At 33.9% G+C, this 14,562-nt stretch overlaps 1 protein-coding gene across 2 annotated transcripts; it reads right to left on the bottom strand.

Moving 5' to 3' along the window:
* Positions 1–1,979: 1,979 nt before the first annotated feature.
* Positions 1,980–14,542, bottom strand: CEP44 (centrosomal protein 44). Of its 2 annotated transcripts, none has more exons than XM_031607413.2 (11): positions 14,410–14,542; positions 12,815–12,955; positions 12,067–12,214; positions 11,369–11,515; positions 10,436–10,543; positions 8,848–9,012; positions 8,286–8,495; positions 5,236–5,302; positions 3,212–3,339; positions 2,918–2,955; positions 1,980–2,127 (listed from the first exon to the last, which is right to left on the bottom strand). In XM_031607413.2, the coding sequence occupies exons 2-11, from the start codon at positions 12,901–12,903 to the stop codon at positions 2,070–2,072; spliced, it is 1,158 nt and encodes a 385-aa protein (XP_031463273.2). In that variant the 5' UTR covers positions 12,904–12,955; positions 14,410–14,542; the 3' UTR covers positions 1,980–2,069. The 2 variants fall into 2 exon arrangements, with proteins under 2 accessions (XP_031463273.2, XP_031463274.2); XM_031607414.2 differs by having other exon boundaries at positions 8,848–9,009.
* Between the last annotated feature and the right edge of the window lie 20 nt (positions 14,543–14,562).

Raw genomic sequence — 14,562 nt, 5'->3', positions numbered from 1 at the left:
TAACAATGCTCAAAGTAGCATTATACTAGTAATTTTCAAAAAATTTTGCTAATTTCTTATTTGAAATGCACGTCTTATCACTGCACTACTTTGGTGAAGTATGTGCCATTCTAGTTGTTTCCAATGATACAAATGGATATTTTTTTAAAAGAAAGTATTATTCAAATGTAGACGATTAGAAAGCATTGCCAATATTTTTCAGAATATGGTACCATCTCCAAAAAACAAGTTTCATTAAAAAAAAGCAGGTGTCAGAAAAATACCTTTAGAAAACCAGCTGCACTGCCCTAATTGTAACACACTTAGCTTTACTTTGATTGAAGTGAGACCTTGCTTTGTCCTAGAAACAGGTGAAGCGAAAGGTTGAATCACATTGTGTAGACAAAAGCACTAGGATAGAAAATAGTTGAACTACTCTGAATTTTCAATTTTGCATTAGTGAATATAGATGATATTAAATTGCAGACTAAAAACACCTTTTCCTAACACTGCATCACTCACACATGTTAAAGGATTAATACTTACAACTTGAACCATTTTTTATCAACCAGCATTTCCCATACTGAGCACTACACCAACATAAACAGATTCATTGCTCTCCAGGTTCCTGCCATGAAGATTAAATATTAATAATTATTTTAATTAAATTGCCTTCCCTCTTTCAAGCCAATGCAAAGAAGCAGCATTAAAAAGGAGTTGGTAAATTCAAAATATTTTATCACTGCTAGTTTAAAGCAATGGTTTTAACTGTATAGAATACACTTTATTTTTTCCTACTATGGTTATTATTTTGTATAAACATTTCCACAAGATGGTGCTGCAGTCCTATTTTAGAAGGCGTCTTCTTATATCTAGAAAAAAGTATATACATTATTGTAAAACTAATGAAGTAATTTCCAAGATCTAATTTTAAGATCATGCCTTCTTACTAAGTTCTTTTATTTTCTGGAAACAAATATATTGAAAATGGAAAGTTCTAATGAAAAATTTCAAAAATCCTTGATTAAGTTTATACAACATGTTTGATCAAGTTATGTACTTGTTTATATGTAAAATAAATTGAAATTCTTTATGATTACAGAAAAAAAAATCATTACTGTTAAAATACAAATTACTTTTTATAGCATAACCTGGAACAGCTGGGTTCTTTCCTTCATTTGCAAACTGCTAAAAAAAAAAAAACACCCAAAACATTGATTTTATGAATCAAGCTTCCAAAATCTTTTATGTAAAGTGGGCATTATAGCACAAAGAAATACTGATATAATAGGCCACTAATTTACAAAGGGAAATAAATCTTGGCACACTCTACATATTTTTTTGATTATATGTTTATGAAAGTGTTGCATCTTACATTGCTAAAGAGAAATTTTAATGCAGCTTCAAATCATGAAAGTCTTGTGCATCTTTGTATACTGGATGGTCTCCATCTGTGCTGCTAGTCTTAAAACATGTTGGGTAAGAGTACTAAAACACTCAACACATCTCTTGTAGTCTGTGGACTTACTCACACATTTTAATGTTTAGGATCAAACTGACTCACACTCTGTTTGTGTTAATGGAAGCCATAATGCGTTGGTGCTCTCTAGATGCATACAAAAATTTCTATTAAAAAAGGTATGTATTTAAAAGTGTGTTTTCATTAAAATTTATTCAACAGTCCAAATAGTAAGACAGTATGCAATAAAGCTTCTTGGGTACAATATGTAAGTACCAGCTGGAGTGTTTCCAACAGGATGTAAACCATGGTCCTCAAGCCCATGCTTTAAAAAACACACTACTTAGCACACTGCTAACAAATGTCAACACAAAAATGCACTGCTGTGATGACTTTGCTCTACAAAATGAGAAAGGGAGAAACTATTTCAACAGTTTTACAAAGTAAAAGTCAGTGAGATAAATTTAAAATAAATCATAAATACACAGATGCATTCAAAGATATTTACTCAAAAAATATAAAAAACAGTGACCATTATAAATTTGATATATTAAAAATTTAATGTCGTACAAGCATACATATTAATTTTTATATCCATACATCAGAGAGAACGGCCTGAAGAGCCATTCTTTCAGGCCTTTTCAGAGGTGTTACTTGAGGTTTTCAACAATTCTGAGGTTTCTTCAATTCTGAAAATAAATTGTTTACAGAGTCACATATACTTATAAAAATAAACTAAAAGGCAAATCAATTATTTACCTTCAGATAGATCCACAATACTAATAGCATTAAACTAAGCATCCTCCCATGCCCCTCTTCCTCTGCAATTGGTTTGCACACAAAATGTCTATCAAATATCAAAAAACCTCAAGTACACACACAGAGAAGTAACCCACACAAAAGTAGAGAAGATTAAATCACAAAAGACGGCAATAATTTATTCAGGACAGGCATTCATAGACTAGGAATTAAATGCATTGTTCTTTCCTTAACAATAATCAATTGTAATGTAAGTATTTCTTACAAAAAAAAATTACTTATAATTCGCAATAATAGCATTAAACACACCTTAATGTAATGCTTAGGCTGAAATTGGTTTTTCTTTTTCTTAAATAATAAAACAGCAGAGTTAAAATAGATTAGCTACTTTTCAGGAAGAAAAGTTGCTCAATCTAGGGAACTCCTATCAGAAGATAAATAACATTGCTACTCCTTGTCAACTGAATTCTAAACACCCTTTGGTCTTTAGTTGATACTATTAAGAATGCTTCTATTGCTTTTTAGAAATCAAAACAATGACTCATCCCACAAATACAGAACTGTAGGTGGATTTATTATCCAGTGGAGCCATAAGGAAATGCCACACCTGACGTAGAGACCTTTGAGGTTTGGAACACATATGTACATTCTCTGTAAGTCTTAGTCCAGTACAACTCTCTCCTGGGAAATGAATTCCTGCTGCCCTTTCTCATTACTTACATTTTACTTATCCTTTCCATTCTTTGTCTTGTTGTCTCCTGCAATTTAAAAGCAACAAGTTTAGTGAACTCTTCAAAGCTGACATTCTTCAGATGGACTTTCAATCTGAAAAATTCATAGAGAATACAACTTTAAGCAAAAACATAGCAAAAGGATTTTTTAAGAGACAGATCTAGAACAGCTTTGCATAATTTCCTTGTTTTTCACCAGTAGCATATACAACTGATATTAATGCTTACTTGTTCTCTTGACATCAGAAAGGAAATCAATGAAGCATTTGCCAGTTTTAATTACCTTTGAAATCTCTGTCAGATCATGAGAATTAATTATCATGCCTTTAGGAGATGAGTCTGTGGATAATAATGAACTGTATCCAGACGACTGACGAGGACACTCTGTCATCTCCTCCTTCTTTTCTGTATCTATGGAGAAAGGCTCATTTTTATGTGATCTTTGCCTTTTTCCTCTCTTAATACAAGGTCTGCTACCAAATAGCTTGATTTACCATATATAAAAACAGAAGACAATGCATTGTTTAGAAAGGAAAAAAAAAAAAAACTACTTGTGAGGATCCAAAATAATTTTCTCATTTCTTAAGACAAGAAAAAATGAAGTATATTAGGTATTACACAAACAAGACAAATACCAAAAAGATCACTTAAGAATGCTGCCTTTTTCAAATAAGTACAGTGAAATCAATGCTTAAGAAACTCTAATTACTATTAAATGTATGATTTAGTAATTTCAGATGGCTTACACTGTTAGTATTGTGATCTGTTTTTCAAGCATGTTTTTAAGTAACTTGACTTTTAAGGAGCAGAAAAGATAAGGTCAGCACACAGCTTAAAATTTCTTGCTGTTTCCCTAGCCTTGCTCACACTGGACTAGATTTGGCATCCATTTGGCAGAGACGGTGTTATCTCTTACATGGGAAGGCTTCAGTACTCTTAAATTCAGAATACCATTGCCAAGGAAAAGAAATAGTTTAGTACATAAAGTGTTCATCTGACCTTATTTTAAATAATATAAGCATCTTCAGATTATGCCTTTGGAACATGTTCAGCTAAGCTATTTTGTAATTCATAAAATACATTAAATTATTTCTAATCAATTTAAATTTAAAAGTGTTCCTTCAGTACAGCAGTGATTCTTGAAGAGTGATACAACAAAAAATGAAAAAAAAACCCACAAAACTCCAACATACTCAGTACTGGATAGCCTTAGACATACAATTAAAACTGGCTGCATAATCATTAAGCTTACAGTGACTTGGATCAAACTTTTGAAAAGCTAGAATAATGAAGTCAAAAGAATTCTACAAAAAGGAAAACATGAAAATTCCCTATAAAAGACTATCCACCATCCTATCTCCCAAGTATGAAGTCCTCAAATGTCAGTAATGTATCACTGAACACACAAAGGGAAGTAAACATGGCAAACTTCTTAAGGTCTGTATAAAGATGCAATTTCTGAGACTTTAAAATAAAAATAAATCTTGACATAATCAAGAAATGGCCTTCCTAACTTACATGGAATCTGGTTTACTCAGATAAAAGAAGTAGGTTCTTCACTTCTTGTCTAATTCCTGTCCAACACTGGATCAAAAGGCCTAATAGATGAGAATATCCTCCTTATTAACAGTGGTAGGAATAATAGCCGCCATCATGGAGACGAGTCATATTAATAAATGATGAAACATAAGGGATAAGCAGCTGCCATTGAGGGGAAAAAAAAGTTACTAAGGCAGCTGGGAATTTTTTTTCTTTCCCATTTAAGGCTGTTTCGTTTACGTCTGGTATATTACCAAAATTCATCTAGAAACTGAAGAAAGATTTTGTTGTGCTTTTCAAAACAAGAAAGTTCAGCAAAAAGGCAAGTTGGATAACTGCTGATTCAAGAGGGAAAAACCATAGAGAATGTTCAGCACAGATTATGAACTTGTTTTTGCCTCAGTTATCCCCAACTTCTATTATAAAAGTAAGCAATGTAGATGTGCCACTATTTTAAATACAATAAACTGTGGCAGCAAATGTATTTTGTACACCTTAATTAAGTTAGCATCTGAGACTTTTGGTCAAGTGTTATTTGTAAATTAATTAGCATGCTATGTATTTGTATTAAAGCTTAAAAAAATATTTCTGTAATGTATTTAGCGTCTGTATTTACTAACATGAAATTGCTACTAGATTCATTTCTTATCTAAAGCATGTATTTAAATTAGAACTGCAATTGATTGTCTACTTAAGAAGACTGTTTTAATCAAGTCAGCAAGAAGCACTTAGCATATGACTTTAATTAAAGAAGTCATTAACACTCACCAGGAGAGATGGGAATTATACTGGACTCATCATGACTTACGCTGTTGACCTCTGCAGATAAGTCTCTCTGAAATACAAGTTTACTGCAGTTTAGCCATATATAAAAAACACCTTCTGACTGAACAAATGAATACTAAAGTACTAAACATGAATACTTGTTCTACAACAATCCAATTACGTAAACATTCCACACGTGTTTTCACAGGACTATGTATTCCATGGAGGCTTTATTAATATTGCTGTTACTAAAATGGGTCAAAAGCAGGTCCAAATATAGTTTCTGTAACTTTGGTATGAGTAGAGTGAACAGCCATAATATTCCTGACCTGTGCTAACAACTACATCTTGTTTCAGGCTGCAGTTAACCTCAATAAACTGCACCTTCCAAACCCAGAAATGTAGCATTTTAGTCTTAAGAATTAGCCTACAGGTGAACTGAAATTAATTCCACTTGAATGCTTAGAAGTCAAGCCTAGCTAAGGCTAATTTTCCAGACTCCTAAATGAGAGGGATGTTTCTAGAAAAGTTCTCAGTTTCACTCAATCTAGCTTCAAAAAGGCTGTTTGTAAACAAGAAAACAAAACTGATATTCCACTAAGAAATGTATGCAATTTCCTTACCTCAAAGTTAAAAAAAAAAAAAAAAAAAAAAAAAAAAAAACCACAACCCTTGAGCAACATTCAGCCTTTATTAACCAACAAACTATTGTTTGAAATCCTACCTTTCACTAAAGTACAGTAATTCATATACTGGAATATGTAACTGTATCACTTAACAGGGGATTATATCCAAGTAAGTAGATAAGGGAGAAATAGTAGGTGCTGTGAGTGAAAAAGCTAAGGACGACTGCAATTATGAGTGTTTCTCTAAGAGAAGGGAGGGAGGGGGGAAAAAGGAAAAAAAAAAAAAGATATCTGCACTGAGTGCTATTGCCCAACTCCTTTCATTGAAGGGATTTGGTAATCTCTCAGATTTTCCTTGAGCTAAATGCACTGCTGCTGCTACTTTGTGGCAGCACTGCAAAACAGTGTTCCTGCTATGCTGGCTAGACGCCAGATGTTCCCTGAAAAAATCCTGAAGAAAGGAGTAACTCTAAATTGCTTCTGTATCTATGAAGAACTACTTGGATGGAATTTCAAAAAAAACAAAGCAGCAGCAATTCTCTGGCCCAAACAATTATTTCCAGGCAGTTATCAGAAGTCTAAAACTAACTTTTTTTTGCAATAAAGACTCTTTTTAAAACTCAGCTTCTTTTGCTTTGAAAGAAGTGCTAACAATGCCACACACAAACTAAATTCAAACTTGTTTCTGCCACAACTTCTAACAGTAACAGGTACTGCAGAAATAAACTCATTTCCTGTAAATTTTTGAATGACACTAACGTCAAGTACTTACACAGTGAATATTCCATAGTATTTCTGACCTCTGAACTACTTCAGTAAATGTTACCAAAGTAATAAAAACCAAACATATATAGATTTTTTTTTTAAAAAAAAAAAAGCCTAGTTTGAATAATAAGCCATTCCGCACTACCACACATGTAGTAATCACCTCTTGAAGAAAATACATCTGAAAAGGACTCAAATCTGTTTGGCAGTGTAGCTGAAAGGCCCTTGAAACTGATCAGAGGAGAAAAAACATAATATTGGCCGACTCACTTGGACATACGTCAGGTGATAATTAAATTAAAACACTTAAGCACAAGAAATTGATTTCAAATGGTAAATCCTATAAGCCATTACTGACCCAAGACTGTTTTAAAAAAAAATCACGTCAATCACTATTATTTTTGAAGGATGTAGCTCAAAGAATCCCATGGTCAGTCTGAAAATTTGCCCATTTCTAAACTCGGCATAACTAGAAAACTTTCAAGAAAAGCAATTAAAAAAACCCATGTATTTTATATGAGTACTAGTGATATCTTCAAATTTTCAGGGCCAGAAAAACATTCTAAGCTCCAGGTTATGAGTCAATTCAACATTCTTACAACTACAGGGAAGAAAAAACAAAAACCCACACCTCTCAAAAGGGTTTCCAACTTCTGGAAAGAATCTGACAGCATCCTTTGGATACACGTGCAAACACATTTTGAAATTAAGCATATGATCACAAAACTGATGTTATGATTCACTCTATCTTAAAATACAAACATGCAGTCATATATGAAATAAAATAGCGTTTACTTAGCAAAGATCAACAGCATGAAAATAAATACTTGATAAACTCTGACAAATACAGCCACATCAGAATTGGAATACTTTCGTACTTTTAAAAATACAATGCATATCACAGATAAGACAGGTAAGAGCAAGCAAAAATGAGATGAGCCATCAAGTAGATTAGATATTTAAAAGATAATCATAAAGTAAGTGCATGATTAAAGTAAGAATCAACTTCTCCATTAATCCTCTATTTTCCATTGTACATGCCACATATATAACTACTGAAAGATTAAGACTTCATTATAGCTCACAAAGGAAATAACAGCAACTGATTAAACTAAAAAGTAAGTTAGGCTGTATCAGTGGCAAAAGTACCATCCCATACTACTGAAACAACATTTGCAGCCCAGAATGAGAAATCCAAAACAGCATGGACAAAGGAGCCTTAAATGTGTCCCCATCACAATGAAATTCTCCGCTTCACATACGGTAAGCTTTCAAAGACAGCACAATTTTAAGTCTGTAAAAGTTATCTCAATGAAATCATTGTCATAAAAAAAAATCACACACAGTCATTACTTTGGAAAATATACTGAGCTACACCTGCTGGAAACAGTTTCCAAATAAGTAGTTTGCTACAGAATATCAGAAAGCAACAGAACGTAGCAATTAAATTGAAAAAAACAAATCCTGAAACAACACTGGCATTCAGATCATCCCATTAAGAACAGTGAAAGACATGCATCAAGAGGTATGAAAAACAGAAGCAAGCTGAGAGCACTGTGTTTGGCAATACTCCTGTCACCTACTAATAACTGGGAAGCACTAAAAAAAATTATTATTCTGATATCTGCTTTTATTATAGAAATAAAATTGATGTTAATATACCTTTTTGGACTGCAGCAACAGTTCTGTTTCAAGAAGCAAAACTCTGCTCAACAAATTATTCCAGTCCTTCTCATCTATAATCACCTTCCCTTTCAGCCTCTCTTCCAAAACACGTAACTTATCTTCCATCCAGTCAAGCTTATGAAGCTTTTCCTGGCAATCAGCAAGTTGACTCCTTAGGAACTCCATCTGAGAATTGTTCTCTATGACCTAAGAACATGGATAAAAACACATTTTCTCATTCTGGCATAGATATAATTCATCCTTTGATCAATGAAATTAAATGCAATTTTTCCTCAATTTAAGTAAGCACATTATGCTACATTAGAGATATATTTCAGAATTGCAATAAACTAATTATTCATTGAACCAAGCTTTTACAGAAACTGTTAACAGAACTGGCACTTGAAAGGTCAATACAATTTGACATTTTTAACCACTGAATATATACTAGTTATATTTCAAGAGAATCCAGCTATTATTTCAAAACCTCTTCCTTTAAGAAAGGTCCTGTAAAAAAAAAAAAGTTAGGAATGCACGTGGAAAACTTAAATATTCTTACTTGTTCTTCCACAACATCATCATCTAAGTACAATTCTTCTTCGTTACCGCCCTCTGCTGGAAGGGATGGTGGATTAAGGGGTGTTGGATTAACAGGCCCAAGAGGAAGGTCATCCCTAACTTCATCTCCTGTGTGTCGTACTACAAGAGGCACCTTTTGAGCCTGCTTTAAAAAAAAAAAATAAAATAAAAGTAAAAACCCACTGATGTTTCTCAGTAGAAGAATATTTACATGCATCAGGCAGATAACTGACACAAAATATCTATTATTCTAGCATTTAATTGTTAAATTTAAAAGTTTTATACCAACTGGCTGCAAAATATAGAAACCCACAACAGGCAGTTTAAATTTTAAAAACAAGCAAGCCATACAGACATGGAAGATCTGCAAAATAAATATGCACACAAATTACTATATTTACTGAGTATACTGGTTCGCATCTATAAACAGTGCTGAAACAATCAATGGCCTTTCCTGTTGTTAAAAAAAAAAAAACAACAAACCAAGAACGTTGGCTAGGATTGTGAAATTTCAAAGTGTGGATTAGGACTCTCTAGTTTCCTATGCAATAACATACACGTGGATAGATTCAACAATGAAGTTACCACTCAACCTTTCAGAAAAAATGAGCTTAGTGGGGAAATTTGGAAATCTCTTTTCCTTCACTACTTCTAAAGTACTGCATGTTATCAACATGTTTCCCCCCCTTCTTTGAATATTTTCTTCAGAGAGAACAAAAGACAATCTCTGCCCTTCTTTCCAGATGGAGCAAGTCTTATCATCGCTACATTTCACAAAGCAAAATATATTATCTAATGATTAGGAACCCACAATTAGTAGTTTTGTTTAGTAGTAATCTGCAAGTGTCAGGACACTGCACGTTTTGAAGTGACACTGAAATCGTTCTCTTCAAGGGAATCACATACATTCCCATTTAATTCCACTAATCTGGCAGTTCGTGGCTGATGAAAAGTGATTTCAAGTGCTTTCTTTATGAAGTTTTCCTCACTGCTAAGGGCAGCATTTTCATGCTAAAGAAAATCATCAAGCTTTATTGAGCCTTGTCCTAAAGAAAGTTTTGTAGGATATTACTTTAACCAGGAAAAACGGGGAAAGCTGTTTCCTCCACAGCACAAAAAAAACATAATGTATCAGCTCAAATATTACTCTCAAAAAACTGAAGGCAAAGGGAATGATACATTAAGAAATCTTTGCTGAACAGATTCCAGCAAAAAAGCAAGAAGTATTTTAAATTTAGCTTTCAAAACAGCATAATGAGAGGCCAAATACAATTCTGTCTCAAAAAATATAATATTTTTCCAATTATATCTTCATTTTGTTTACTCTTCCTCCTTTTTCTTTTGTATAATTCAACAGATAACAGAATTAGATCATTGCTACCAAGACTCAATCAACTACTCAGTAAAAAAGAATAGTTTCTGTAATAGCCACTATTTCCACATTTTGAAAAACATACCAAGCATGATCAAATGTTAAAACCTACACAAAAGCACATATTCCAGAAACAGTCTGACTTGCTACAAGTGAGACTAACTTTTAGATATACAACATAAAAACTATTTCATACCTGTTTGGAATTCAGAGTGTTGCCACTGAGATCAATAAGAACACTACCACAATTTGACCATATTTCACGTTTTGAAGGTCTGAATTTCTTTCTTGTTTGGGATTTAACCTTCAGAATAAAGAGGAAGAAAAAAACTCATTCTGATACATTTTTCTGGGAGGGAAAGGAAGACACTACTTCGAACCACTGTCGGCAGGCAAGAAAATTGCATAACACACACATAAAGGCATTTAAAACTCTGAAATACAACATAAATATATATAAATTATATCCCAAATTAACAGAGAAAACAGATCTCAAAGTGAATACCACACACATATTCTTAACACCTACGCAATGCTGTATGAAAGTTGATCACAAACACTGAACTTGCAAGCTTGAATGTCAAATAGGATAAAAGTATGTCACTTTCAGAAGCACAATTAGAAATAAAGCAAAGAAGTTCTGAAGATCTTTTAAACTCAACTGAAATATAATATGAAGACAAGATTTTATTAAAATACCATCGAATGTGAGTAATAAAAATAATCAGACATAAGATGTATACTAACAAAACACAAATCAAGTTCATATTTAAATTAAATGTTACCAGAACTTAAATACTACAGAGGATTTTGTTTTTAAATCTACCTGTAATGTCTGAGTTACGTAAACATTCACAGTGTTAAAAATCAGAAAAGTCCACTTACCCATAAAGATACCAAGTATTTAACTGATCTTAGTTCTAGTAATTTTATTTTGTTTATACTACAATACACTGGCAGCTCATGTCATTTATACACTCAACAGCATTCAAGAATCTTAGCAAGAAAATTTATACTAATTTCCCCCCTATTTTGACAAAAAATAATCTGATCTTCACCTTCTACCTCGAGGACCAAAACTACATCAAAAATAGCATCCCTCACAGTAAAGTTACCATTTGATCAGTACCTTATTCAGGCTACTTAATTCCTTATGTTTTTTCACCACGCAGTTGATAATGTCACAAACAACCTGCATTTTTCTTTCTGCAAAACCAAACTGAAGAAACTGCTCTTTAGTTAGGATTGGTTTATAGTGAAATTGATCTCGAAGAAGCTGGAAAAAAAAAAGTTTGCTTTGAAAATCATTTTTAAAAACTACTGTAGAAATAACATGCTCAGGTTCTTATTCTTCTGCAGTCTTTCTTTCATTCTGCACTTATTCAGTTCAAAGCACTTGATTTGATATTAATTTATAAACTGTTAAAAATTGGAGTTTGAACATAAAATTATTTTAAAATATCTTAGTTGTTTTTTCATTATCATTATTGAAAGTTGCTTTGACTTTTTTCTTCTGCTGGTTATGATTTCTCTGTGTCTACTTCTGACTACATAACATGTTCAACAAATATTTCAGTACTCCTCACACCTAATACGTAATGCAAATACATTACTGATTCTGTGACTGTTCCAAAAATTGAAATTCCTTTAGATTTTTCTGAAAATGAGGAAGCTAAAGACTTTGAACATCCTTAGTTACTACTGATCTTAAATGTTAACCAAATTACAGTTCTTATTCACAGCCAAAAATTTTCACTCTCATTAGGTATTTTTATGAGGTCACACACAAAATTGTGCCTCTTTTTTAAAGAACGTGAAGACAGATACCTTATAAATAGCTTCAATAAAGCGCAAGTCACTCTTTGCTGTAAGTTCCACATCACATTTCACCAGAAGTTCTGCTATGTAAGTTGAGAACGACGTAAAGGAATAGCTAATTATGGGTAAAAATGCAGCTGGATCACCCTTCACTAACCTATTGAGAAACAAAAGTACTTTACATAGCAAAAGGGAATAAAAGACTGCACAATTGCAAACATTTAACTTGAAATGTTAACATAGCATACACATTACACTCAAAATTACATATCCTCAATATAGCAAGCATGTTACACCTGAATTATATTATCCTTCATTTTTGAGTTTTTTCTCTGGTTCCCTTGATTGCAAGCATCTTTCCATGCATATCTCATTCAGCAGTCTCTATTGTCACCTGTAAAACACCTGAAACAATGTTTTTTGTGACCTCCCACACGATCCCAACATGGTCAGGTCTAAAGCCCAAAAGCTCACTGTTAAACATCATGCTGTTCCATCTTTACAAGATGAAAATCCCTGAAGAAAGTGTTGTCAGCACTCACAAAAAGAAACAAAGAGAAATTAAACAAGGGGGGAAGAAAATTGCTCAGACTAGCAAAACTGCATTATTTCACTTTTCATTCCATGTGTATCAAATCCCAACTTCACACAGTCATACCCTCTCTGCTTACTCATCACTGGATGCAAAGCAAGTATATTGCTTACACATATTGCTGTCATCCTGTATTAGCATAAATTTATTAACACTGTTTCTTACACTGTATAATCCACATCTCTTGGATAATTTAACATGCGAAGTCCTTGTTCCATTTTTCTTAAACATCCTTTTAGGTCTCCTGTTGTCATTCTTCCAAACACTGCTCTTTCAGATTACAAGGTAATTTTAATATAATATTGTCTGTTCCAAAAAAAAAAAAAAAAGAAAAAAGAAAAGAAAAGAAAAAAAGAAAAGCACATTAAAATTACAATACATATCATTATCACTGAAATTTCTCTTTTCTAGAGGCGACTATTTCTGACATTACAAAACAGCACAGAGCTAGGGCTCAATACTAATTGATACCAGTTTTTTCCCTCATATCACCCATAGCAGGGCTGAGTAGAAATGCTTAATCCCATCAACTATCAAAGATCTTTAAAGATAGGTATCTGTATGCACATGAAGAATATAGGGCTGCTAAGCCAAACAAAAAGGATTGAATAAGCTTATTTGATATCTCAAAGGAGACAATGCTTCTCCATTAAACAATCCACTAAATCCAGTTGAAATTGTTCAGGCAGAAGTGGTGCAACAAACTAGGCAGCCTATGTACTTTAAGGTAGGTCGAAGTTTACTGGCACTATAGCCAAGAGGTCCAGTTTTAACCTCTGCATTGTAACACACAAGTCAAAAAATCTGCTTTTTAATTTATCATTCATAGAAGACTCATTTAGTGGCATAATGTTACTACAAAATGGTGCCCCTTTCTTTGCAGAGCTATCCGGCAAGAAAGAAAAAACAGAAAAAAAAAAAATCAATAATGCACGATATATCAACATCCAAATCAGCTTTGTCAGAGGCATAAAGATGTACAGGAAACTTTTAGTGTTACTTTCTGGCCAAATCGATTAATAAATTCTCAAGTGGAGGAGAAGACTGTGTTGAAAAAAAAAAAAAAGAAGTCATTGAAGAACTAAATAAAAAGAAATGCATAAAGCTGATACTCCTTCAAAAATAGATTACATTCACAGACATCTGTGAGCACTGTTTACTGTATCTTACAAGCACGTGTTTGTAAGCAAACAGTATCAGTTCTTCTCCAACACAAAACTTTAAAAGCACAGACTGGATAACAGCCCAGCCCCCAGATCACAACTGACAACAAACAGCCTACATCCTAGCCTTCTGAACAAGCTGAAAGTCTGTTAGCAAACCGCCAAGCTCAGCAACTTTGAAACGTTGGAGAGAAAGGGTGGAAAAAAACCAAACAAGAACTCCAACAAAAACATGTTAGACACAATATTCGAAGTTACGGAAATAATGTTTCTTCAGTGCATTTCTCAAATCCTTGAGATCTGCTTCTGAGTATCTGCCATAACACAAGAGTAAGTTGTACTCTTTGCTGTGTTAAGGCCTGGCTGGAGGTTTGGGCCCAGAGAGTGGTGGTGAACGGGCTTAAATCCAGCTGGCATCCAATCTGGAGCAATGTTCCCCAGGGGTTGGTACTGGGGCCTGTCCCATCCAATACCCTTATTGGCGACTGGGATGAGGGCACTGAGTGCACCCTCAGTAAGTTTGCGGATGACACCAGGTTGGCCAGAAGCGTCCACCTGCTTTGGGCTAGGAAAGCCCTACAGAGGGTCGGCACTCACCCCCGACGCTTTCCGCGGCCGGAGCCGCCCGCCCGCTTCTGACACCCGAATCTGCCGCCGCGCGGCACAACGGCAGCTTCCGCTTCCAGCGCGTCCGTCCGCGGTGACGCCACTTCCAGCAACAACAGCGAACGTCAAACCTGCCTGGCAGGA

Source organism: Phasianus colchicus, chromosome 4 (assembly GCF_987193195.1).
Source record: "Phasianus colchicus chromosome 4, bPhaCol1.hap1.1, whole genome shotgun sequence".
NCBI classification, from domain to species: domain Eukaryota; kingdom Metazoa; phylum Chordata; class Aves; order Galliformes; family Phasianidae; genus Phasianus; species Phasianus colchicus.
The sequence above is the reverse complement of the archived record's forward strand: the minus strand, read 5'-3'. Positions and strand labels throughout refer to the sequence as shown.